The sequence below is a fragment of the Lissotriton vulgaris genome, chromosome 8, assembly GCF_964263255.1.
Source record: "Lissotriton vulgaris chromosome 8, aLisVul1.2, whole genome shotgun sequence".
Lineage (NCBI taxonomy): Eukaryota > Metazoa > Chordata > Amphibia > Caudata > Salamandridae > Lissotriton > Lissotriton vulgaris.
The window spans coordinates 860,168,263-860,192,995 of record NC_141696.1 but is presented as its reverse complement, the minus strand read 5'-3'; the positions used below and the strand labels follow the sequence as shown (position 1 = coordinate 860,192,995).

General features: G+C 45.6%; 1 protein-coding gene across 5 annotated transcripts in view; it reads left to right on the top strand.

Annotated features, from left to right (window-relative positions):
- Nucleotides 1-24,733, top strand: part of SHROOM2 (shroom family member 2) — a 724,057-nt gene that overhangs the window by 669,585 nt on the left and 29,739 nt on the right. For all 5 annotated transcript variants that reach the window (XM_086934791.1, XM_086934790.1, XM_086934788.1 and 2 more), the window contains one exon: nucleotides 1,709-1,898. In XM_086934791.1, the coding sequence (XP_086790917.1) occupies nucleotides 1,709-1,898 (190 nt within the window). The remainder of the gene's footprint in view (nucleotides 1-1,708; nucleotides 1,899-24,733) is intronic.

Below are 24,733 nucleotides of genomic sequence, written 5' to 3'. Positions count from 1 at the left end.
AAATACGAGTTTTGATTGAACAATTTTGGGGTGGATGAGCATCATTTCGTTATCGAAAATGAAAATTTTCTTCCGTTCACAGTTTTCTAATGGGCCCATTGTTCTATCATGAGTCCGGTCTAGTCCTGTTCCCTAGTTGTAACTTCATGTTTCTTTCTCACGTTCTGAACCAGTGTGTTCATCCTTTTGGCAGCCATCTATACTTCCAGGCCAGTACGTCCTTGAACTGTAGTCACTCCAGGCACAAGCAGCTCGCACTCAGACTGGGTCTTCGTCTACACATGCGCACTTCTTTTGTGACCACAATAATCGAGTGACTCCATTTTCTTTTAGGCCTCACGAGTCAAAATGGGAACTATCATAGAAACAAACACAAATAAATGTTAATTTTAATTCATTTAACCCTTCTGTTTACCTCCCTTTTTACTAAGGTTTTCCCTGTTAATAATTACCTAGCAAATAACAACCATTAAAACGCAATATACTTACTTTAACCTCACGTTTTGTCACAGAGACACATAAACAAAAGCACATTTATGCCACATTCCATTATTTTAAAGCTGCTCATTAGTTTAGAGCATGACAAAATCACATAATTAGTTGATTATAGTTGCAACATAAGCAAGATTAATTTTCCGCGTGTATTTGTGTAGGTGCATTTCTTATTCTATGTTGGTTAGTCATGCTTGGCACTCTATTAGTACGAGTTATAATTATTGAAGTATGATTTCACAAGGGGTACACAAAATTTTGTTTCTCCTCCTTGCTCCATCACCTTGATAGTTTGCATACTAAAGCGCTGTACCGAGGATCTCCTGCAACCACCAGTGGCATAACAGAAAATGGCGGCTTCCTCTAACATTGCAGTGTTTCATGATATACAGAAGCACAGTTAAAGGGGTGGAGATTGAAGTTCGTAATAGGTGGAGAGGTGTAGGCTGGGCCATTCGGCTATTTTGGATTGTGAAATCAACATCTTTTAAATACATATTTAGTTCATTGATCCCCGTACTGATTCACTCTGAATCGTATGTGTCCTACTTCATTTTTGTGTTGGTTTGAATATTTTTTTCTATTGCTGATGTATAATTTACATCAATGGTATCAAAAGGTGTGGAAGAGGACAGACAACTGCCATAAACTATTTGTTCTTCTGAGTCTGCGGAGGTACATTAGCAAGAGGGAGCCTGCCATAGCTGACAGATTAGTTCATGCCTTGTAATCTGAACGAAGCTGTGGCAAGAAGACCTGCTGGGCCCAGAAACAGCTGTAGGCATGCTTCCTTTTGCGTCAGGGAGTGCATGCATGCGGCTCCTCTGGTTCTCACAAGTAGTTATAAGGCAGGAATGTTGGCGTTGGGGTAATTTAAATCTTAGTAAGCCCTCCTCAGTCTTAACTTCCCATAATTAGCAATCAGAAAACCGTTTTCACGCAAGCATAATTTACTTAAACTTGTAATTTAAACAGACTGAAAATATATAATTTGAAATTGGTAGGTATCTTTCGTTTTGTGCTTCTGCTGGTAGCCGATCCAGCAAAGGATTTCACCTTTTTTGTTGCTTGTGGACTAACAGTTTAGAACATCTGTTTTTCTTTCTTCCAAAATATCACGCCCAACAAAGAGCAAAACTTAGGTTATTTGAAGTCTAAATTACCCGTTTGGGTTCTACAGAATATATATACATTCATGAATATTTTGGTTTCCTAGGAAGGACGAGCAGTGCGTGCCTTCAGCCATCTCTCTGACGACCAGCTCCGCCTACTACAGCACCTCTGCCCCCAAGGCGGAGCTCCTCATCAAAATGAAGGACATGCAACAGCAGCAGCTTCAGGACCAACAGCAGCAACCCCAAGAGGACTCTGAGGAAGAGCTGGACCACAACCTCTCCGAAAAGAAGGTGAGCGTTCCTGCTGTAGAGCGTCATCGTGTAGAATTATAGATGGGTAACTCAATAACGGGGGGGTGTATTTTTTCCCAAAGGAGTTCTGAGGGACATGAAATAGGCAAAGAGAGCAAAGCTACCCGCATACAGTTTTATGATCTTTATGGGTTTCAAGCCTGTCTAATGTTGTGAGCATTTTGAACATACAAATAAGCATGTACTGAAGAGAGTGGCTCCAGATCCTGCTTTGAACATAGTTATGTCAGAGCAGTAGGAAGCGTTGTTTCTCACGGGTACATTGTAATTGCCGTGCATACCAGCATCTTGAAAAGCCTGTTTAAGATAGTGAATGTGTATTGGCCATGTATAACATGTAGAATTGTAGATGGGTAACAGTGAGTAAGGGGAATGTTTTCCATCAAAGTATTCCAAGTGACATCAAATAGATAGAGCAAAACTCGATTTATCTTTGATGTCTCTCAGAAACGGAAGGTGAAAAACATCTGTTATTGACTTTTTACTGCTTTAATCAACGAGAGAGAGAGGACTAGATAAGCTAGACCATATACCCTGGGTTAGATATATATATATCAATGAGGACTAGCTAGGTTAAGGGAAGTAGGAGACTCGGAGCAGTACGTCAAACAAGGAGAAACGTTGTTTTCCTTATAAAGCCCTCACCCACCGACCTAGTCGGTGGCATGCTTCATCATCGGGCCCACCACAGTGGCACCGAATGTGCCCCGGGTGTGCTTCAACGCCAGGTGACTGCCGAGCTGGTATGTTGCTGAGTGTGCAGTGAATAGGATGAGAAAGGTGAAGTTTAAAAGCTATACAGTAGGTGCCAGTACCCGAGGGTAAAATAATTTAATGAACTGGGCCTCTGTTAGCAGATAAAAGGCAGGTAGACGTTGATTGGTGTACTAGTTATGACCTCCAGCGTCTAGTGTGGTCTACATGTTTCAGCCGGTGCCTTGTAGATTTTAAGCTGGCTTTCCTCAGGACCGTTATAATATGTGAAAAACGTGTAAATTAAATAAAATTAAATTTAAGTGGTTGTGTTGTCTTTTGGCTAAGTGAAGCGCACACTAAGGCGCTATAACTGTTGGAGGGGAATTCCCTCAAGCTTGACTACAGATAACACATAGGACAAAGACAAGACGTACATGGTAGAGTCATATTAGATTGGTATTTGATATACCACAACAAATGCCGGCTTATAAGGTGGTGTGCGACCTATAATCGGCTATTGTGGGTTCATGCCATGGGCACGAAGCTGGTGAGGGTTTTTAAATGAAACCGTTAGTGGTGGTAGTGGGCTAGAGAGCGTATTTACAAGGTGAGGTACAGGTAAGTATAGTACTAAGTCCTCACTCTGTTTTGTCTTGTAAAAAGCTTCATGGGTCGCCTGGCAGAGAAAGAGACCCTGTTGGGATAATAACTTGGTCACAATATGTCCAACCTGTAGGGAGAAAAAGTAGCGGCTTACCCCTTTTGTAGCTGTTGCGGTTCTATTGTACTCACGAGTATTGCAGTCTAGTTCCTCCTTGGACCTATTCGTCCTTCCGCGGCGCCCGTTGTGAGAGAGGAGGGCCGCCCGGTCTCTATTTGTAGTTTTTTCAAACCCAAAACTTTTGAAAGACCGCAGGAAGAACCTACCCTGACCTGTGTGACTACTTACAACATGGCGTCAAACCAGGTAGCCAACATCAAACAAAGAAATTGGAAAATCATCAACTCTGGAACAAGGAAATGGGAAAAACCACGTTTTGCTTACAAAAGAGCAACCAACCTCAAAGACCAACTAGTAAACACCAGGCCCCGGCCAACCCCACGCAGTACTGACAACACCATTCTCAACGCATGGGGCCTGCCAAAGATCACCGGCCACCAACCTTGCAACAATTGCAGCGTGTGCCACCTGACATCACCTTCAAAAACACTGAACCTAGAACCAGGAAAAACCTGGACACAACAACAATTCACTAACTGCAACTCTGCTAACTTGGTGTACCTAATAACCTGCCGATGTGGTCTAAGATACATTGGTATGACCACCCGGAAAGTCCGGACAAGAATGACAGAGCACAGGAGTACTATAAGGTGTGGTAAAAACATTAGTAAACTCACAGACCACTTTCTAACCCATAACCACACCCCCAATGACTCCTCCTGGACTGTCATAGAAGAGTTTGACACCACTGTCAATGAAAAACTCCTCCTACTGAAGGAACAGCGCTGGATATATCGCTTATCCACACATACCCAAGGCCTTAACGATGCCATACCATGGAACTCTCTGACTGTGTAACCTCTCTGATGTAAAAGAAAACTCACACACCGCTGCGATATCTGTGCCAGAGCATCACTGCATGAGCGCCCCATCCCTCCTCTCCCCCCCTCCCAAGTGTACCCCTTACGTGGGCCCTAAATTACATGCAACTTTTGCACTCAGTGCATTCATGAACAGCCATCACTTACCCCCGTGTTTGGCCATGCTCGTGCTGGGATTAGCACCCATTATGGTAATATCCACTCTTATCTCAGTCTTTCATTACTATGACTCGAAGCCATAAACCGACTTTGAATGTGGCATACTATATGGCCATACTCAATATTAAGCACAACGGGAGCTGATAACCCAATCCGCCCATACTTTGCCAACGGTGTGCTTCACTTTGCGCGATACACATGCGCAAGACAGGCGCGCATGCGCAGAACTCACGCTAGTCTCCGGCGCATGCGCTGAAACCCAATCATGACATTGCGAACAGCGCGCACGTACCCCTCCCTCACTTTCTACCAAATGCAGGTGAAACCAATTAACAAAAAACTACAAATAGAGACCGGGCGGCCCTCCTCTCTCACAACGGGCGCCGCGGAAGGACGAATAGGTCCAAGGAGGAGCTAGACTGCAATACTCGTGAGTACAATAGAACCGCTACAGCTACAAAAGGGGTAAGCCGCTACTTTTTCTCCCTACAGGTTGGACATATTGTGACCAAGTTATTATCCCAACAGGGTCTCTTTCTCTGCCAGGCCACCCATGAAGCTTTTTACAAGACATAACAGAGTGAGGACTTAGTACTATACTTACCTGTACCTCACTTTGTAAATACGCTCTCTAGCCCACTACCACCACTAACGGTTTCATTTAAAAACCCTCACCAGCTTCGTGCCCATGGCATAAACCCACAATAGCCGATTATAGGTTGCACACCACCTTATAAGCCGGCATTTATTGTGGTATATCAAATACCAATCTAATATGACTCTACCATGTACGTCTTGTCTTTGTCCTATGTGTTATCTGTAGTCAAGCTTGAGGGAATCCCCCTCCAACAGTTATAGCGCCTTAGTGTGCGCTTCACTTAGCCAAAAGACAACACAACCACTTAAATGTAATTTTATTTAATTTACAAGTTTTTCACATATTATAACGGTCCTGAGGAAAGCCAGCTTAAAATCTACAAGGCACTGGCTGAAACATGTAGACCACACTAGACGCTGGAGGTCATAACTAGTACTCCAATCAACGTCTACCTACCTTTTATCTGCTAACAGAGGCCCTGTTCATTAAAATATTTTACCCTCGGGTACTGGCACCTACTGTATAGCTTTTAAACTTCACCATTCTCACCCTATTCACTGCACACTCCGCAACATACCAGCTCCGCAGTCACCTGGCGTTGAAGCACACCCGGGGCACATTCGGTGCCACTGTGGTGGGCCCGATGATGAAGCATGCCACCGACTAGGTCGGTGGGTGAGGGCTTTATAAGGAAAACAACGTTTCTCCTTATTTGACGTACTGCTCTGAGTCTCCTACATCCCTCAACCTAGCTAGTCCTCATTGATATATTGACTTTTTACTACCTTTAATTTTATGTTTTGTATTACCCCAACGCAACCCCCAAATATTTGCCATTGCTTTCAACATCTACACAGGGGCTCAGGAGTAACGGGAACATTCCATACTTAATATGGACCTCACTCCCAAAGATCAAACAAGCATTTACAACGCAACGGTCTCGCCTTTGCAAAAGTTAGAGCTATTGGCATTGTTAATGACAACATTTTTATTTATGTGTTGGTTTTGAAAACAGATAAATAAATGGCATTGTCATTTAAAATACCAATAGCTTATTCTCTCGCAAATGCGAGACCTATTGCATTTGCACACACACACGCACACACAGAGCCCCCCCCCCACACACACACACACAGAGCCACACACACACAGAGCCACACACACAGAGCCCCACACACAGAGCCCCCCCACACACACACACAGAGCCCCCCCCACACACACACACACACACAGAGCCCCCCCACACACACACACACAGAGCCCCCCCACACACACAGAGCCCCCCCACACACACACACAGAGCCCCCCACACAGAGCCCCCCACACACACAGAGCCACACACAGAGCCACGCACACACACAGAGCCACACATACACACAGAGCCACACACACACTCAGAGCCACACACACACACTCAGAGCCACACACACACACTCAGAGCCACACACACACACTCAGAGCCACACACACACACTCAGAGCCACACACACCTGTTCAGGCGCTTTTCGTGTTAAAAACACAATTTTCTTTTTCCATGATAGTGGTATTTCTAGCTGGTCACCAATATTTGACTTCGAATGAGCATTGAAAGGAAGTTCGACACCATTTCATGTGGACTTTTGAATGTGTTTCTATACATTTTAAGACACAGAAGCGCCGAAAAGGGGCTGCTGCTCAAATACCACTCTGGTTCAGAGGTTTACGTTTTACAAATTGAAATCAAACGCTGTCCTGCTGATAATTAGCTATTTTCTGTTTTTGATGCCTTAATTACCTACGTTATAGCGATGAAAGGGAAAGAAATGAAAGAAACATGGGAGTAAAATCATAACTGTTTTTTTTAGTTTTGTGTTGCTGAAGGGAGACTACCTAATTATGGAAAACAACCAGTTGTCTCCTGAAACCTCACTGACTCTTCGATGTTCAGTGAATATTGAATATTAAACATGGTGCTCAACAGCCCAGTCATGTACAAGATGCAGGTCTACGTAGACTGCTGGAGCTCTCACAGGTATCAGCTACTTTGGACAGAGTTCTTCTCCAGAGACAATGGGCATCGCCTAAAGTTACGTCGTCGTGCACCACCTACCAAAGGAGGTGAAGGAGTGTGTGTCAGGAAGATGTCTCGTGCAATATTGTGACAACACTTATAGCGCTTCATTACCCTGACAAAGCGCTGAAGCTCATTAGCAGATGGGTAGCTCGCTACACCAATATATAGTGCTTCTTTCTCTGACAAGGCCCTGAAACTCATTAGTTTTCTGCACCAAACACTATTCAAATGTACGGACAGCAAGGCCTGCAGGGTCGGCAATATTTGGGTATCACTTGAAAGCAACAGGAGGGCTATTTTATGCCAGCATCCAATGCACAGGGGCAGCTTCACTAACCACCTTGTTAAGGGAGGCTGGGCACTGCTCATACCAAAAACAGAATTACGATGCAATTATAAATCGAATAATTTGCAGTTAAACAACATGCCCAGTTGTTTTACTCCCTCCTTGGCTCCATATCCGATCCTAACAAAAGGACAGGCTAAGAAAATAATGTTTAGTGCTTCTTTTCTCTCCTGGTCTTGCTCATGTAGGACAACCCGAACGCGACACGCAACTTGTATTAATGACCACACGGGATGTTTGCAGCAGGGATGAAGGCTCTACTGGTACCCAGCACGTGGCAGCTACTGGCTGATCATTGTCTGCGGGGTTATGGTTTCAGATGCTAATACCTGCACTGGAACAACAATCACAACAATCAATTAAAGAGGCCGATTTTCTATACATGCATGCACTGCACTCAACACGTAATAGATATAGAATAGTTACCAAACAGAAAAGTGCATTGGAATATGTGAAAAAATGTGTGTTTATTGGACTGCTCATGATTGTCAGCATGACTCTAGAAGCAATTGTGTCCTTCGGTCACTTGCAACCCACCGGACTTGGCCTGGAGGCGTGCCCATAATAGGATAGGCAGGTGCAATTCACAATAAAATAATCAGGACAGGTCATACACCGATTATGTCTGCGTGGAAAGAGTTAAGGACCCTGATTTTATATATTGTTTCTTTCAGCAGTTTAGCTTCCAAGCAGTCTACGTTTGTGAAGACAGGAGAAATCAGACAGCTTAGTTGACAGCCTCTGATAGAGAAGACTCGGACTGAGCGCTCTCTTGTGAAAGGCAGAGCCTCACACGCACACACAGAGCTAGCACCGAGAGCGGCCAGAAGGCAGCGTAAGTGTATAAACTTTCCAACAGTAGTAGTAGTAAGAATAAGAATACGACTATTAGAGGGGAAGAAAAACAAGAACATCAACAGTGGACACTCTTATATGGAGCTTTCTGCCACTGCTGTGTTCTTTTAGTACCTAAATAAACGGTACTTCTATTACCGACCTCGGAAGGATGAAAGGCAGAGTTAAGAGCTGGATTCCAACGCGCAAGATGAAGGCTTCACGTGGATCCATCTCATGGTGACCAGACAGTCCGCCCTCTTACTAAAAGGGTCTTTACAGCGCCCCCAATGATATTCTAGGCTCGCATAATTTTTAAGAAACACTGGCCCCAAGTGTGAGAACGACAAAGAGACACTGTCAGCTGGGGACACCAGCGACTTCTCCCACCCCCCTGGTGTTCCTTCAGGATACTCGAAGAAGCACCAAGCGCCCTGTGAGGGGTTCAAAGAAGGTGGACAGCAGTGCGCAAACCCGCAGGATGCCCCTCGCCAGCTTCCCTCAAGGGCTGAAACAAAATGCAACGAACCAATATCCAAATGGAGGGTTTGGGGTATTGCCTCAAAGCCTCCTGCATCACGACTATAAGAAGGATAATGAATTGCTTCCCTTACGCTGAAAGAATAACGCTACAATCCGGGGATAGGAGGGGGGACCGTGAGCATCAGCTACAGCTCAGACATGGGGGAGGGAAGGGGGTGTGCACTGCTGCGGGAGATTAAGGCCAGCCTGGAGGGAAACGAGGCCAAACTTAGCAACGCTGCCACCGTGTTCTGCTGAAAGCATCAATATGTTTACAAATAGCGCTTCATAACGCACTAATGTTATTTCTAAGTAGTGTAGTTAGCGTGATAATGTTAGAAGTTTTAAAGATGCCTGTTGGACAGGCCTCGTGGAAGGTCCGCTCCCTCCCCGCACGACAGGGCCCGGACCCCGGCTCTCCCTGTATTCCCAGCAAGCACCATTCCGGCAACCCACCGAGGCAACCCACAACCCGTCCCCAACGGGACTCCAGCTCCCGAACACCCCAGTATCGGCTGGCCCGGGCCCCCGACAGCACCATTGCTCCGCCCCAGCCGCCATCTTTGGACACTGCATCACGCGGCCGCGTGGCCTCGGCTCGACCCCAACCCTGGGCCTGGCCAGGCCCCGACATCGAGGCACCACCATCCTCCCAGGAGGTGGAGAGACCACTTGGCAGGTCAATGGGAGAAGGAGTGTCAACGGCTCTCCCCCGCCAGGTGTCGATCGCCCCCGGCCTCCCCGGGCGCTGGTTCCACCCCCCTGCTGGGTGTCTGGACTCCCTCATCCCGGACCTCCCGACCTCCAAGCGCGAGGGTCCGGACATCAAAGGACACCAGACCTATAACTGGGGCAGCTCCAGAGCAGGAAGGCAGTTGTATCCTGGAGTCGAGAGACACCGAGAAGAACTCATCCTTGACGGACTGCTGGTGCTGCCGCAGCCCTGCCTTGTGAACCCATCTCTGAAGCCTGCTGGCGCTGCCGCGGCCCTCTGCAACGTGCACCTTCCTCTTGGCCTGCTGGCGCTGCCGCGGCCCCTCTGCAACGTGAACCATCATCCTGGCCTGCTGGCGCTGCCGCGGCCCCTCTGCAATGTGAACCATCATCCTGGCCTGCTGGCGCTGCTGCGGCCCCTCTGCAACGTGAACCCTTATCCTAGCCTGCTGGCGCTGCAGCGGCCCTCCTCGTTGTGAAGCATTCATCCTGGCCTGCTGGCGCTGCCGCGGCCCTCCTTACCGAGAACTATCATCCTAGCCTGCTGGCGCTGCCGCGGCCCTCCTTGCCGAGAACTTTCATCCTAGCCTGCTGGCGCTGCCGCGGCCCGACCTTGCAGACCCCTAAGCTCGAGGATTGTGAGCTCCTTCTTGCCGCCCCTGTACCGGACCGGTACCAAGACTGTCCCGCTACCCCTTTCCCTACAGAGACTAGAATTGGGAGGATCCTCGTGTCCTGATCCCACTGTATCGTTGATAACCTTGCCTCAAGAACCATATATAAAGTGTGTAGACCTTAACCTTGTGTGGTGTCCATCTGTGGGGGGGAAGTTACTTGTCTGTACGATCGCTGGAGACGGCCCTCACTGGAGGCCTCTCCCCCTGTCCTCGGCCGACCCTCCGGGTCCCCGTCTAACAATGCCAATTTTACTAACTTCAACGTAAAAACCTGACCTCTCTGTGCCCCTAACTGCGATGCAGTGCTATGGGGATGGCAGAAATAAAAAAGAAACACAGCAAAATAAACGCACACGACGGGAAGTTCCTGTGCTCGGATACTTGAAAGGTGCTGCATCGGTACTTACAGAGGCACTGGCACCGGCAACAGGACTCGGGCAGGCTATCTCCGAACCCCACGGCGTGGTGCAGAGATGCATAGCCGGCCGGAACCAGAGATAAAAACCTGACCTCTCTGTGCCCCTAACTGTGCTGCGGTACTATGGGGACGGCAGAAATAAAACAAGACAAACATTTACAACAGCGGGAGGGGGTGCGGGAACGGAGACACGAACAGCACGAGTGGGGGCGGGAAGAAAAACACGGACGGAGGGAGGACGGACAGCGGGAGGGGGGCAGGATACAACAACGAGGGGCCGGGACGAGGTTAGCAATGACGAAAAACATCCGTGTAAAAAAAAAAAAAAGTAATCGCCCACCTCAGAATGACGAAACAAAGGGGGCGGGGCTTAAAAAAAAGACAAACGCCCACGAATCTGCTCCGAGAATGATTGAAATTATTCTCTTCCAATGGCTAGCCTCCATTTATGGAGCTAGCTAATGGAAGAGAGAGGCGGGTTCAACCCCAGTAACTGTAAAACAAAATTTCTCGAGCTGTGCGACACTGCTGCGCAGTGTACGCCAGTCGAGACCTAAAAACCTTAGCCACACCACCCCACCACCCTCTGCATTTACGTTCCCTCTTACCCAAATTGGAGAAAAAAAATCCTGACTTCCTGCAACCCACTGCCACCATCATTTACAGTTAACCCACCACCTGTTCCGATATGCATTAAAAAAAAACCTAGGCTCGTCCCACCTATCGCCATCACCTTCTAGGCCTTCCCTGCCCAACACATGTCTGTGTAGACCTGCGATGACAGGGAAAAATGGTGATTGGAGGCCACCATTCCACCACCTTGTTCATTTTTCTACAGACACTAGCGATGCATTCAAACTGTGGGAACATGTGTTCTTTCTCTAGTGACGTCACAACAGTCAGAAGCATAATACTATTATGTAATATCAGTAAATAACTTGATTTCGATCGGTGGTGCACTCTACTGGCTTCCAACAGAAGCTATAAATAACATTATTATGAACAAGTATATGTTTGTGAAATAAGGTGTAAGTGTTCTGTAACAGTTTGAGTCCTTCCGGGGTTTGTGGGGATTGGAAGAATATTCTTGAACCACAGCTATTTGATTAACAACTTCAGTATAACTTTACTCATGATCACAGGAAACATTATTTGTAACTAAAAAACAAGGTGGATGTAAAATAAAATAATAAGAAATAAGAATTCTGAAATGAAAGCCACTGCACTGCTGACGGTTTTAGAAGCCTACAGATTTGGTAGCATGGGTAGATCCTTGTGAATGCCCCTTTCTTTGCTTTATTTAATCTCAATAGCCAAAGAAAGAATTCAAGTTGTGACATGCATCAGAGACCTCAACATTGAGAGATATGCATACAGAGTTTCTTTTTTGTTTTCTTTTTCTGTTAGTTCAGAGAGGTATGACAAGTATATTTACATCCATGACTTATTCATTTGTTATACAATATCAATTACTAAGTAAGTAAATAAGTCTTTATTTCGATATCAATTACTATCATTGCCATGAAAATTAATACTTTCTACGAATATAAATTCTGGAAATGACAGTTCCAAAATATGTATCAAGTTCATTATACACCGATAATTCGTAGTTCGGATGCATTTAGAATAAAGAAAAGAAAAAGAAAAAATAACAGATCAGACATTAATACAGAATTCATTATAGCCATGATCTATATTCATTACCCTACCCTAGACAACCAATTTGTTATTGGGGGCCAGAGTTTGATTCCCCACCTTTTGGCCTGATAACCCTTACATTCATATAGAGCCTGTTCCAGTTTATATATGGCAATTAAGCGGGCCAGGCACTCATGGAAACCTGGGGGCCTCTGATCCTTCCATCTAGTTGCAATAAGGAACCTGATAACAGTGACTGAGATAAATACAATACTAGTCTGGCCTTGATCCAGCCCTACACTGTTATTGTACCCCACCATCATAAACAAGGGGGTTAGGACCACAATTTTGCCCAAAATCTTCTCCCAAAGCATACAGGTGTTCAAAGCAACCCGAATTGCAGAGTAGTAAAGTTAAACCAACTAAAATTCAAAAAAGTGTAACCATGCAAGCACATAGCAAATGAGCGTCTTTTTCCATTCTGTGCCTTCCTTGAGCTTCTTAATTTCACCTTTCTCTCTAGTTTCGCTCCACTCCACTCTCAATGTTCACTCACAGGCCCCTTTACTGCTTTCCTTCATTGTAGCAGTAAAGATATCCATGTGTCTGTAATAGTAAAAATGCTTGAATTAAAAACCATGCAAGAATCTTACTGTTCGTAGCATGTGTATCTGCAGATACACATGCTCTGCAAACTCCTGTAATGGTCCAGCCTACCCTTCAAAGAATAAACACGTACCTGAGGTAATGAAACAGATGCCTTTCAAGAGATGCCCCTGGCTGACTCCTCCCCGGGTCTGATTTCCACACCCACTGTTATCTTTGTCTCTCGCCAGAGTATAATGAGAGCAGTTGCGACTGTTGCGTGGCATTCCTCAGCCAGTAGACTCTACACCTGTGCCTAAACCGATGGTGCGCCTACAGCAGGATGACATAATTCTCTTCAGAAATGCCAGACATTTTCAGTGTGGCTGATCACCTCTGTGCTTAAGAGGAGAAAGTATTCAGTGAGTCGCCCCACTTTACAGCACACCAACTCAGTCCCTTTTTTCATTGGCCTCAACGTCTTGTAGTCAGGTAAGGGGGAGATCTTGGAGGAAGTTGAAGTGCGTGACAATGCTTCATCCACCTTGGTCGGCTCTGGTCCATGCTTGTAGACCATGCTGAGTACTGTCGATACCCCAAACCCCTCCAAAACGGCAACACACTGGAGCTGCACACCACTGTTTTTTAGAGACGGATGTCAAGCCCATGCTAATGCCACTGCCACCCACACCTCCAAAGTGCTGGTGACAAGAGGCAAGGCTTCGGAGCTGAGAAAAGACCATCCCAGATGCCTCAATCCTCAACTGGCCACACCCAAAGGATCTTGGTTGGTGCAAACCATTAAAGTCGGCTCCATCATCGAAGCTCGAGCCATCACCAGCTCCAAAGCAGCTGTTGTTGGTGCCAAAACCATTTTCGGCTTGAAGCCCTCCACTATCGACAATGAGGAATGCCCAATACTTGAAAGACTACAGCAGGAGCTGGACAAACAGCAGAGGAGAATAATCATCCAACCATGCTCAGGAAACATCTCGGCTTCAGAGAAACTCTACCCCTGAAACGCAGGCTTGCCTTTGAAGAAGGCCTGCCGCCAGGCCTCCTGTGTCCATCTTGCCATCCAAGAGATCGAAAGACAAGATTCCTCCACCTTCATCACCTCACCTCCACCATTGCCTCCACTACAAACACCTTCACCCCTATGCCTTCTTCTCAAGGGTCTCTGGAGTCTTTCTCTGGTGCCAGCAGTTCTAGCCTTATTCTGTGGCAGATTACTTTTCCCCATTCTACCATGGGGCACCTGAAGGTCTCTGAAGAACCCTAGGAGGACTATGATGTCTACCCTCAGGTAGACCCAGACCTAGATCACAGGCCAGTTAGGGCCTCCCCCCGGATGACACCAGAGCCTACCATAGGGTCCTTTTTCGCATGGTGATATTATGCATGTGTAAATCCCTGTAAAATACTCGTTGTGATTTTGTGGGTACCAAAACAAGATTCTTACTTGTAAACTAAACAATTTTAGCATGTAAGTAAAATTTACTTGGACAAAAGGCTTAGTGAATCAGGACCTTATGAGTGCAATTTTCCCTTCATGGGTAAGGAACGTAATAAGCCTAAAATATTAAGCATAAACAGGACAGAAATAGATACAAAATATGGAGTTTTTTTAGCATGTAAGTAAAATGTACTTGCACAAAAGGCTTAGCGAATCAGGACCTTATGAGTGCAATTTTCCCTTCATGGTTAAGAAACGTAATAAGCCTACAATATTAATCATAAACAGGACAGAAAGAGATAGAAAATATGGAGTGTACAAAATATGGAGTATTTTGTCGACACTAGGCCAATTATTATTCATAGAATACAAGACAAATTTGTTCATCGTTGTAAATATATCAGGACAAATAGATGATGACTACATGGCATTTTGACTATGTTGCCAAAGTTGTTTTGGTATAAGCATGAAAAGTATCTCAGTAGGTGAAAAAAATCTAGCTGGCCCTTAACACCTTAGCTGCTTTGGAACGTCCAGCTCCAGTGCTGAACGTTCCATTGCGCAGGTGCAGTTGGAACGTCCAACGGCCGACGGCAGCACTCCCGAGGTAGTGGTGCCGTCGGCCGCTGGTATAGGCGCAGCGCTTAAGAGGTTAAATAAATCTACCTGGAGATTCCTTAAATTTAGAATATTCCCCAAGCACCAGACTGGATCCAGACGTTTTCACAGCGGTGTCCAGAGCACACTTGGTGGTGCTGTGCGGCTCTGCGTTGACCTCGTTCTGCCCCGGAAGTGATAGTGTAGAGCTGCATATAAGTGCCACCTTTTTTCATCCCAAAGAAGTCATGGACCTCAGGCAAGTCTCACATTTACTCTAAGCCAGGGGTCTCCAAACCGGTCCTGGAGGGCCGGATCCATGCCAGATTTTTAAAATTACTACATGTATCTTAATGGGGATATCCAAAAAATCTGGCATGGATCCGGCCCTCCAGGACCGGTTTGGGGACCCCTGCTCTAAGCCAAGGGCGTAGACCTGTTCCTGTTCTCGGGGTCACTCCCGCAACTGGTCTTCTTCATGGTCAAAGTCATCTAGTAAGTCGAAGTCAAAATTGAAGAAAAAGCCTAAGAAGCCAAAGTACCACTTGACCCCACCCTCCAGACTGTGCCTAAAGAGAAGTTGGGAGGGCTTCATGTTACGAATTGATCTTTGTCCTGATCCCCACTAGAGGAACTGATGCTTCAACTTGTCCTGCCGCGCCCTGAATTTCCCAGACCATGGGCAACGCCACAAGAGGTCATGGACTTTAGGGAGGCCATAATGCATATGTTTGGCACTCTTCCAGTTTCCTGTAGTGCTTCTTCAGGACCCAATCATCCGCAAGGGCTTCCTTCCAGATTATTGCTGGCAGGTTCACCCTTGGCGCCATCCAAGCCCCTCGAACCTGCCTCGGGTTTTCCACCAACTCCAATGCCAACTTACACTCCTGCTGCAATACCAATTCCTTCTTCATCATCGCCAGCACCACAGTTCAAGCCCACAAATCTAGTGTCTAACTCTAAACTGAATATGTCTCTGCCCTGACCATGGTCAATCTACGACTTCACACCAGTGCGCCACGTTCGTATACATTCTTATTCAGACATAATACTTCCTCTACCAGAGAGCCCTCTACAGAGGCTTCATTGTGGCTTTGGCTCAGATTCTGACCATAGTCAGTCACCACCTGACACTAATGATGGTGATGATTGGGATAATTTTACCCCCTCATTCCAATGGGGAGAGGAGTTGGCCTAACGGCTAGGGCTGTCACCCTCGAATCTGGGGAACTGGGTTTGAGTCTCGGCAATGACAGCTGAACATCCTGTGATTCTGGGCAAATCACTTAATCTCCCTGTGTCTAACAAATATGAATGTGTCCTCATGTAATGCAACTGGTGCTATGTAAAGCGCTCTGATACCTGATTCGGGTCAAGTTTGCGCTATATAAAACTCTGTAAAAAATAAATAAATAACAACAGCGTATACTTAGATTTCAGGAGGCTTGTGGGCTTGAGCTTCCCTTGAAATGGGGTTGATTTTGCCCCTTCAACTCCAACAGAAAAGACTACTTCATTTGCCATTGTGATTAGACATGCAGCTGAGGTCCTAGACCCACAGCTGCCTTCAGTTGAAGTCGAGACAAATATCCTGGTTTTGCACCAGGTCCAGCCTCATCTGAGTCCTTATTTCCATTTAATGATGCCCTGACTGGCATCCTTAAGGGCACTTGGCTAAGCATTGCTCTTGCCCGCCTATGAACAGACAGGTGGCCAGACACCACAGGCCAGTGTCTGGCAACCTGGATTTTCTTATGCTGCATCCTACTACTGAGAATTTGGTAGTCCAGCCTTCCACCAGCAAAGTAAATTCCAATTATTTTATCCAGCCTCCTTCAGGGAGTCGAAAAGAACCGAGGTACCGGGAAACCAATGTTCTCTTCTGCTAGCTTGCCATTATGGTTGTTCCATGTGGTTCGCTTGTTAGGCCATTATGCACCTCTCCATCTAACTACAAAAGGTGCGGACCTTACTGGCTTTAGAAGAGTGGACAGGTTGTAGCGTACTTCCTATTTCCCTTATAGGCTCTGCGCTTTGGAACAATATACAATATAGTTTTAGCATAAGACTGAGGTCAGTATGCTCCTATCGTGTACATTAAACTTAATTACTTGTGTGTGCCAGCTAACTCAGAGGTCACTAGAAACTTCTTGAATGAACAAGAAGGGATTAGTTTCTGACAACCGCATAAACATGACAACTTTGTTTTCTTTTAGAATCAGAACATGTCTCAGAATCGTGGAAACAAGAGATAACAGTTTCACTCAGTCATTCGTGCATGCTTAGTTTCTGTTGAGTTGCACATAAAGAATAGACGGGCGTTTCAATGAAAGTCTTATTTCTCGTGCAAGAGATAGGAGCTGTTACGATCGTTAGACAGTATGCAAGATATAAAATGTACAGCGTGAGCAGTAAGAAGAAATAATACTGTAATAGCATTGTATTTTAGCTATGACCTATATTCATATACATACACATAAATAACACAGGCTAAAAGTGGATACTCATCTTGTGCTTCTAAATAGTTCTACCCCAGTGTACCTAACGTAAGTGTAGTACGAAGTAAGAAGTAGGTGCTAAGAGTAAGTAAGTGAGTGCCAAGAGTCCCTCTAGGTTCTACTCAGCTCCATATTTTAGAATGAGAGAGGTGGGAATCTCTTTCTGGATCTCAAACTCCAACACCCCTCGAAGGGAGTCGGAACACTGGAAGCTGGAATCTCTGCGAGCAGGCAGGACAGCGTCTCGTCAGTGCGTCAGGCGGGGACTCTAATTCCTTCCGAACTTGCTGTGGCGAGCCACGTCGTGCAAGTATGCAGCAGGTAGGTAGCCAGGCAGCTGAGCCGTGGTTTGCCATGGTAAGTGGAGGTATATTTGTACCTGGAAGGTACTTAGGAATGCTAGCATTGATGTAAAGTAGGGCAGAGGAAGACATTATGAATTATCCCTTAGGGTATAGCTGTTCATGCATAATAAATGAGTCCTTGGAAAAATCAATAATCCAAGCAGGGAATGTCCCAATGGCTGAAGAGTCTGGTTTCTAAGAACTCATTGTGACGTGGGATGGACGGATGTAGGTGACCATGCCTGTATTTGAATGGCATGGCCAATGCATAAATAAGGACTGGGATTCTATGCCTAAATAAGGGCAATGCGAATTGTGCCTATGTAAGGACATGATTCTGGAAACCTATGTACGGGTATCTAAATTGACACACAACAAGGTTGTTGATTCCACTATTTGCTTATGCAGAAGAAGGATGGAGGTGTTTGTACTATGTTAGATCTTGTGGATCCCCAAGTTCTATCTGCCCTGGATCCAGGCAACCGGATGATTGACTAGATCTGCATGACATGTACTTAAATCCCCACCCTGCAGTACCACAGAATTTACCTGCCAGGGAAAGTAAGGCTAGGAGCATGTTCAGTATTCTGTGCTCCCTTGGGTGCTCATGAAATGGTAGTCACTGACCATCTTCGGAGGCTGGGGATCCCATCTTTCCCCTACCTCGACGACTGGCTGTTGCATGTAGGCTTTCCACAGTCAGTCATAGACCACCTCCCTATGATGGGAAACCTTTTGACATCCTTGGGGTTCTCGATCAATGAGCCGAAGTCACATATGGCTTACTTTTATTGAAGCTCTTCTGTACACTGTGCAGTTCCAGGCCTTTCCTCCCTCTCAGCGAGTCATACTGGCTATGAGCCAATATTTCAGCTTTGGTCCTGGATCTCGGTGAGAGCGGCTCTGAGGCTACTTGGCATGCTTGCCTCATGCATTCTGCTTGTCTACTTCATCAGGTGACATATGCCTGCTCTGCAGAGAGATACGAAGTCTCAGTGTGCCCATCACTAAGGAAACCTGTTGCATGTCCTCCAAGTTTCAGAGGACTTCAAAAGATCTGCAGTGGTGGCTGCTCAATTCTAACTTGACTAGCTGTAGACACCGCTCCCTTCTCTGCCCAGAGCTGATGGCAGTGAGAGATGCATTCCGGCTGGGTTGGGGGAGCCACTGGAGAAAGGGAGAGATAATTTCAAATTCTTTCTTCTTCCTATGTTGCGTATCATTACGTTTGATAGAAATTTCTAGACCGCTGAGAAAAGGAAATTCCTGCCACCATGCTTTGTAGTAGAGTACTTCCCTCTGTAGCCAAATGTGTGCTGTGCCCAGCCTGGCCACAGTCACAGCGTGGAAGAAAATCTGGCTCAAATGAAGAGGTTTACGGGACTGGTAGCCCAGCATGATGGTCTGGATTCCAGACCAATATTCATCTTCAACAACCTGTTAAGTTGATCAAACACTTGAGTCCAGTAGAGCACAATAATTGGACATGAAGCAAAACATGAGTATCATCTGTTTCTGAACTTTGCCAGCCAAAACAATTAGAAATTCCCCTGAGGCCCTATTTGTGCAATCTTTGTGGTGTATAGTATAAATTATACAGAGTTTTAAGAGAATGGGCCTTGAGCCGTGAGACATTGAGAATAATTTATGAAAGTTGATTGCTCTGCCGAAAATCCCCAGGGGAGACTTCTGTAATCAAGGTGTGGGTCCATTTATTGGTAAGATGGTCAAAAAGGGCTCCCTGGACCGGAAACAAGCATCCTAGGACCGGTTTCAGGGTATCCCCCCTGATCAGGAGGACCTGGCGTGAGTGTTCTGACTGGACTGTTCCCATGTGTAGCAGTGTCAAGACTGATTTGCATATGGCTGGGTTCAAACTGGGATGGCGTGGTGAGCAAAAAAATGATTTATTAAACCAAAATCTGTGACCAGGGTGAATGTTTGATTTGGTCAGCATTCTATCCATCCATCATCTGGTCTCTTTGCTTTTGTCGCCCTAAGTGGGTCGGGTATGCCCAGACGTGGGTCCTGTGCTCACTGTGCCACTGGATTCAAGTCAGCTTGGCTGATGAGCGGTGATACCCCAAAACAGGTCCCAGGATGCTTGTTTCCAGTCCAGGGAGGAGATAACCTGGCAGTTCGGTCTGTATTGTTCGTATGGGGAGTAGGGTCATGAGTGACTTCCATATGGCTGGGTCCAAATTGGAATGGCATGGTGAGCAAAGAAACGATGGATTAAACCCAGATGTGTGACTGAGAGTTGATGTTTAATTTAGTCAACATTCTGTCCATCATCTGTTCTTTTGGTTTTTGTCGCTCTTAAGTGGTAAGGGTATGCCCAGACGTGGGTCTCGTGCTCACTGTGCCAATGGATCGTGCTCACTGTGCCAATGGATTCAAGCTAACCTGGCTGATGAGTGGTGATATCGGTGTTTCTGACTCAGGGAGGAGCTGGCCTGGCAGTTTTGGCTGGACTGCTCCCATGGGGAGCAGGGTCAAGACTGCTTTGCACATGGCTGGGTCCAAACTGTGGTGGCATGGTGAGCAAAAGAACAATGGATTTAACCCATACGACTGACGAAGGGTGAGTGAGTGTCTAAAACTTTTCAGTACTCCGTCCACCATCTGGTTGTATTGCTTTCCTTGTGTACCCCCATGTGAGCTAATGCACAGCCTTTCCGTTGGGTTTACTTACTTTCAAAACCATCTTTCTCATTCATGTCACTTCAGATCGTTGTATTAGTGAGCTCTAGGTTCTCTTGGTGCAGTCACCTTCCATCCTTTTTCCACATAAACTGGTGTTGAGGACCAGGGCCGTTTGTCTTTGCCTCATTCTTGACACCCTTTTACTTTTGGGCAACCGGTCATCCTCCCAACGTTCTTTGCCCCGCCTCACTCCTCGAATAGGAGGAGAGACACTATCGACTGGACCCCAAAATTGTCTTGAGTTTTTACATCTATCGCACCAAAGACCATCGGGTGGATTGACAGCTTTTTGTGGAGTTCTCAAGCTCATATAACAGTAAGGAGGTGCGGAAAAGGACCTTGACTAGGCTTATAGTCCTCTGCATTAGGATGTGCTACGCTTTGGACAGGAAGCCAGATAGATTGAGGTCTCACTCCACCAGGGTCAAGGCTGCTACCCTTTATTTGGCCCATGGAGTGCTAGTTCTTGACATCTGTCTTGCGAAGATATGGATGTCAGTTTAACTGTTCACAAAACAATACTCCTTTGACAGGCCAGGTCCAACAGGAAGGTTAGTTTTTTTATTCAGTCCTGCAGGACATTTTGGTCTGTGCCCACTCCAAAGACCCTCCACCTCTAGGAGGTACTGCTAGAGTATCTGTTCTAAAGGTGAGGAATCTGCAGTTATCCATCAGAAGAATAAATGACTTACCTTTGGTAAGGCTCTTTGTGGTGGATGCTCTATCTAACCGTAGAGTTCTCAATGCCCTCCCACTGACCCGTTCTGCTGAGTGGTCTTTTTTTACCATCTAAAAAAGTCCTGAATTAGAAATCTGCACACTGGTACCGTATAAGTGTTTCCAATCGCATGAAATCGGTAAGAACACAGAAATTGTACAGTATCATTCTGTGTGAAACATTTTAGTATTAAAAGGGCTTAGTTCTTATTACACAAGAAATTAGAGAAAGTTAAATACTTTTGAAGCAATATTTTTGTAAATTAATTGATAACATATGTAAAGCTATATAATGGTAGAAGCTAATATCATTAGATCTAAGCCTTCCTGACAACGCAGCTGTCCGGTTTGCTAAAGATATCTTGGGGACATTCAGAAAGCTTCCCTGAGAATACATGCCGCCCGTCGCATACCATTGGCTTTGTTGTTTGTAACTCACATTTTCTGGCTTTCTATGTGCTTACTTTATTTGTTTTAAGCTTTCCAGCTTCAGTTCATCCCTACCGAGGAGAAAATATTTTTCACACCATCTCCTTTTATTCTTCCATGAGTGCTCTTTTCTGTAAACAGGCCTGTAAATCTTGTTCTTATCTTGTCACATTTGCTGTGCATTGAAATGCAGAAGTCAAATTTTATATTCTGGCTTCCGAAGGGAGCATGGCCTTTAGTTTTCTTTCTGCAACGTCAAAGTGAGACGATTTATGTGACTATATTGCTGCATACTGGGGTAGAGAAAAGTGAGGTTTTCTAGCACACAACAACATTTAAATGAACTTTACAAACATTTCAAAATATATCGAATTAGCAAAGCACCAATAAAGCACATTTTTTGTTAATTCTTAAGCATGTTGGTAAGAAATTTTTCAATATGATCAAAACAAATCAATACACCAGGTGATGCCATTTCCACACATTATCGTTTGTGCACGGTATAGTTTTATTAGTAAAACTGCATATCTGTTCAAATGTAATGGTCATTTCAATTGAAAATGTGCTGTCTGTAATGGCAGTGCGCTACGACACCAGCATTCCTCAACTCAAGGCCACTCCAATCTACTCTGCACTACTGCACTGTACTCTGCACCACTCCACTCCACTTCACACCACAACCCTGCACTCTGTGCCACTGCATTCTACTCTGCACCACTCCATCCCACTGCTCTCTACATCCCTTCACTCTACGCCTTTCTGCTCTACTCTGCGCCTCTCTAGTCAATGCTAGTGCACTCTACTCTACACCACTCCAGTGTAGGCCAGTACACTCTACTCAAAACATTACTCTATGCCAATACACTCTACACCAAGGCACTCTACTCTGTACCACTCCACTCTCCTGCACTCTATGCCAATCCAATGTACGCCATTCTAATCTGCTCTGCACCACTTAATGCCATTACTCTACGCCACTCCACTCTTCCCTGCACCACTCCACTCTATGCCACTTCACTCTACTCTGAAACAAACTACTCTGTGCCACTGCGCTCTATGCCACTCCACTGTACACCACTGCACTCTACTCTGCACAACTGTAGCATAACCCACTGCTCTCTACCCCACTCTACACCACTGCACTCTATGGCACTCTACTCTTCCACACTGCATTCTCCGCCACTCTGCTCTGCACTACTGCACTCTGCAGCACTCCACTCAATGCCGCTCCACTCTACGCCACTCTACTTTATACCACTATATTCTACTATGCACCACTGCACTCCCTACCACTCTACTCTGCAGCACTGCACTCTGTGCCACTTCATTCTAAACCACTCTACTCTGCAGCACTGTACTCTGTCACTCTACTTCGCACCACTGCACTCTATACCACTGATTTCTGCCATGCACCACTTGAATCTATGTCACTGCATTCTATGATGCCGCGTTGTATGCCGCTTCATTCTACGTCTCTGTACTCTACCCCACTATATTCTGCAGCACTCTACACCAATACACTGTGCCCCATTCCATTGCACTGTATTCTTCTCTTTGCCACTCTACACCACTGCCCTCTGCTCTGCACCACTGGACTCAACACCACTGCACTCTATGCCTCTCAACTCTACTCTAATGTACTCTACGCCCTCGTCACCACTGCATTCGGTGCCACTCTGTTCTGCAACACTGCAGCCTATGCCACTGAACTCTACCGCACTCTACTCTGTACTACTGCATTCTATGCCAATGCATCCTACATCACTCTACTCTGCATCACTCCACTCTACTCTACTTTCTATCACTCCACGCTACGCCACGGCCCTCTACAGCACTCCACTCTACGTCACTGCACTCTATGCCTCAGCGCTGTATGCCACTATACTCAACTCTGCACCACTCTAGGCCATTAAACTCTGCACCACTCTGCACTACTGTATGCCGCTGCACCCCATGTCAATCTACTTAGGACCACTCCACTCTGCACCTCTGCATTATATGCCACTGCACTCTTCTATGCAACATGCTAATCTACGCCACTGCATTGTATGCTGCTGCACTCTACACCACTTCACTCTATGCCACTATACTCTGTGACACTCTATACCATTCCCCTCCTCACCAGTCTACTCTTCTCCTCTCCAATACACAACTTTCTATGCATCTCAACTCCACTCTTCGCCATTCCACTATACGACACTCCACACTATTCTCGTCTAAGCCATTAAGTTTTAGCCATGCTGAACAGCAGCCATGCTGGTGTACAACATGGCTAGAACACATTGGCAAAGCCAGTAGCTATTTCATAGGCGAGAACTATTGGATTTGGTATTGCTTGTTTAATTTTGCTATAGCAATGGCTCTTGCAAAGAATTTCTAGCCTTATCAAAAACAAAGACATTATTATTATTATTCAAATTGCAAAGCTTTGCTATGCGCTTGCTATCACATTTTAGGTAGAACTCTCATGGAAAGCCTCCCAGACGTTTTGATTTCCCGCATACTTAAAAGTAACTACCTTATAATCTGTTCAGTTAAACTATTAACTCTTAGTAAAGTGAACAGCTAAAAAAAACTAAGCAGTGAAAAAAGTATAGAATGAATCTCATCCACTGGCATGGTGATCAATCAGACAGCATTCTAGTCCATCGTTTTTCTCCCACTGTGTCACAGTAGGCAGATCCCAGCCATATACAAATCAGCATGCATAGATGAGGCCTCAGTAGGTACAAACTGGTCTGTGGTTGCTTGTGTTTCCATCTGGAGGGGACTTGTTCTGGTAGTTCGGGTGCACTGTTCTAATTGGAACTGAACTAAGACTTATTTGCATATGTCTGATTACTGTGCAGAGGCATATTGTAAAAAAAGCAATATTGGAGTGCGACGCCAAGTAACTACCAGTCGGCGAGATTAAAACAAGCATTCCACCAATAACTTTTGTTTACCTCTAGAAAAGTTCAATAATATTTATATATAGAACTTTTTTAAATACAGAAAGGAATTGTCAGGCTACTATTTTGATAGAGCACAATGGCCATAATTACGAGTTAGTTGTAATTAAGTTATTAACGTGTGGTTAATAACTCATGTTCTTAGTTTTGATCTTTTAAATGAGGTCTGGCATGTGGAATCAGTATTTAACACACCGAATTCCACGTTTTGCTTTTTTATTGGCTTTTTCTACAGATACATTTCAGTAAATGTGGCCTGCAAGAAGACTCTATT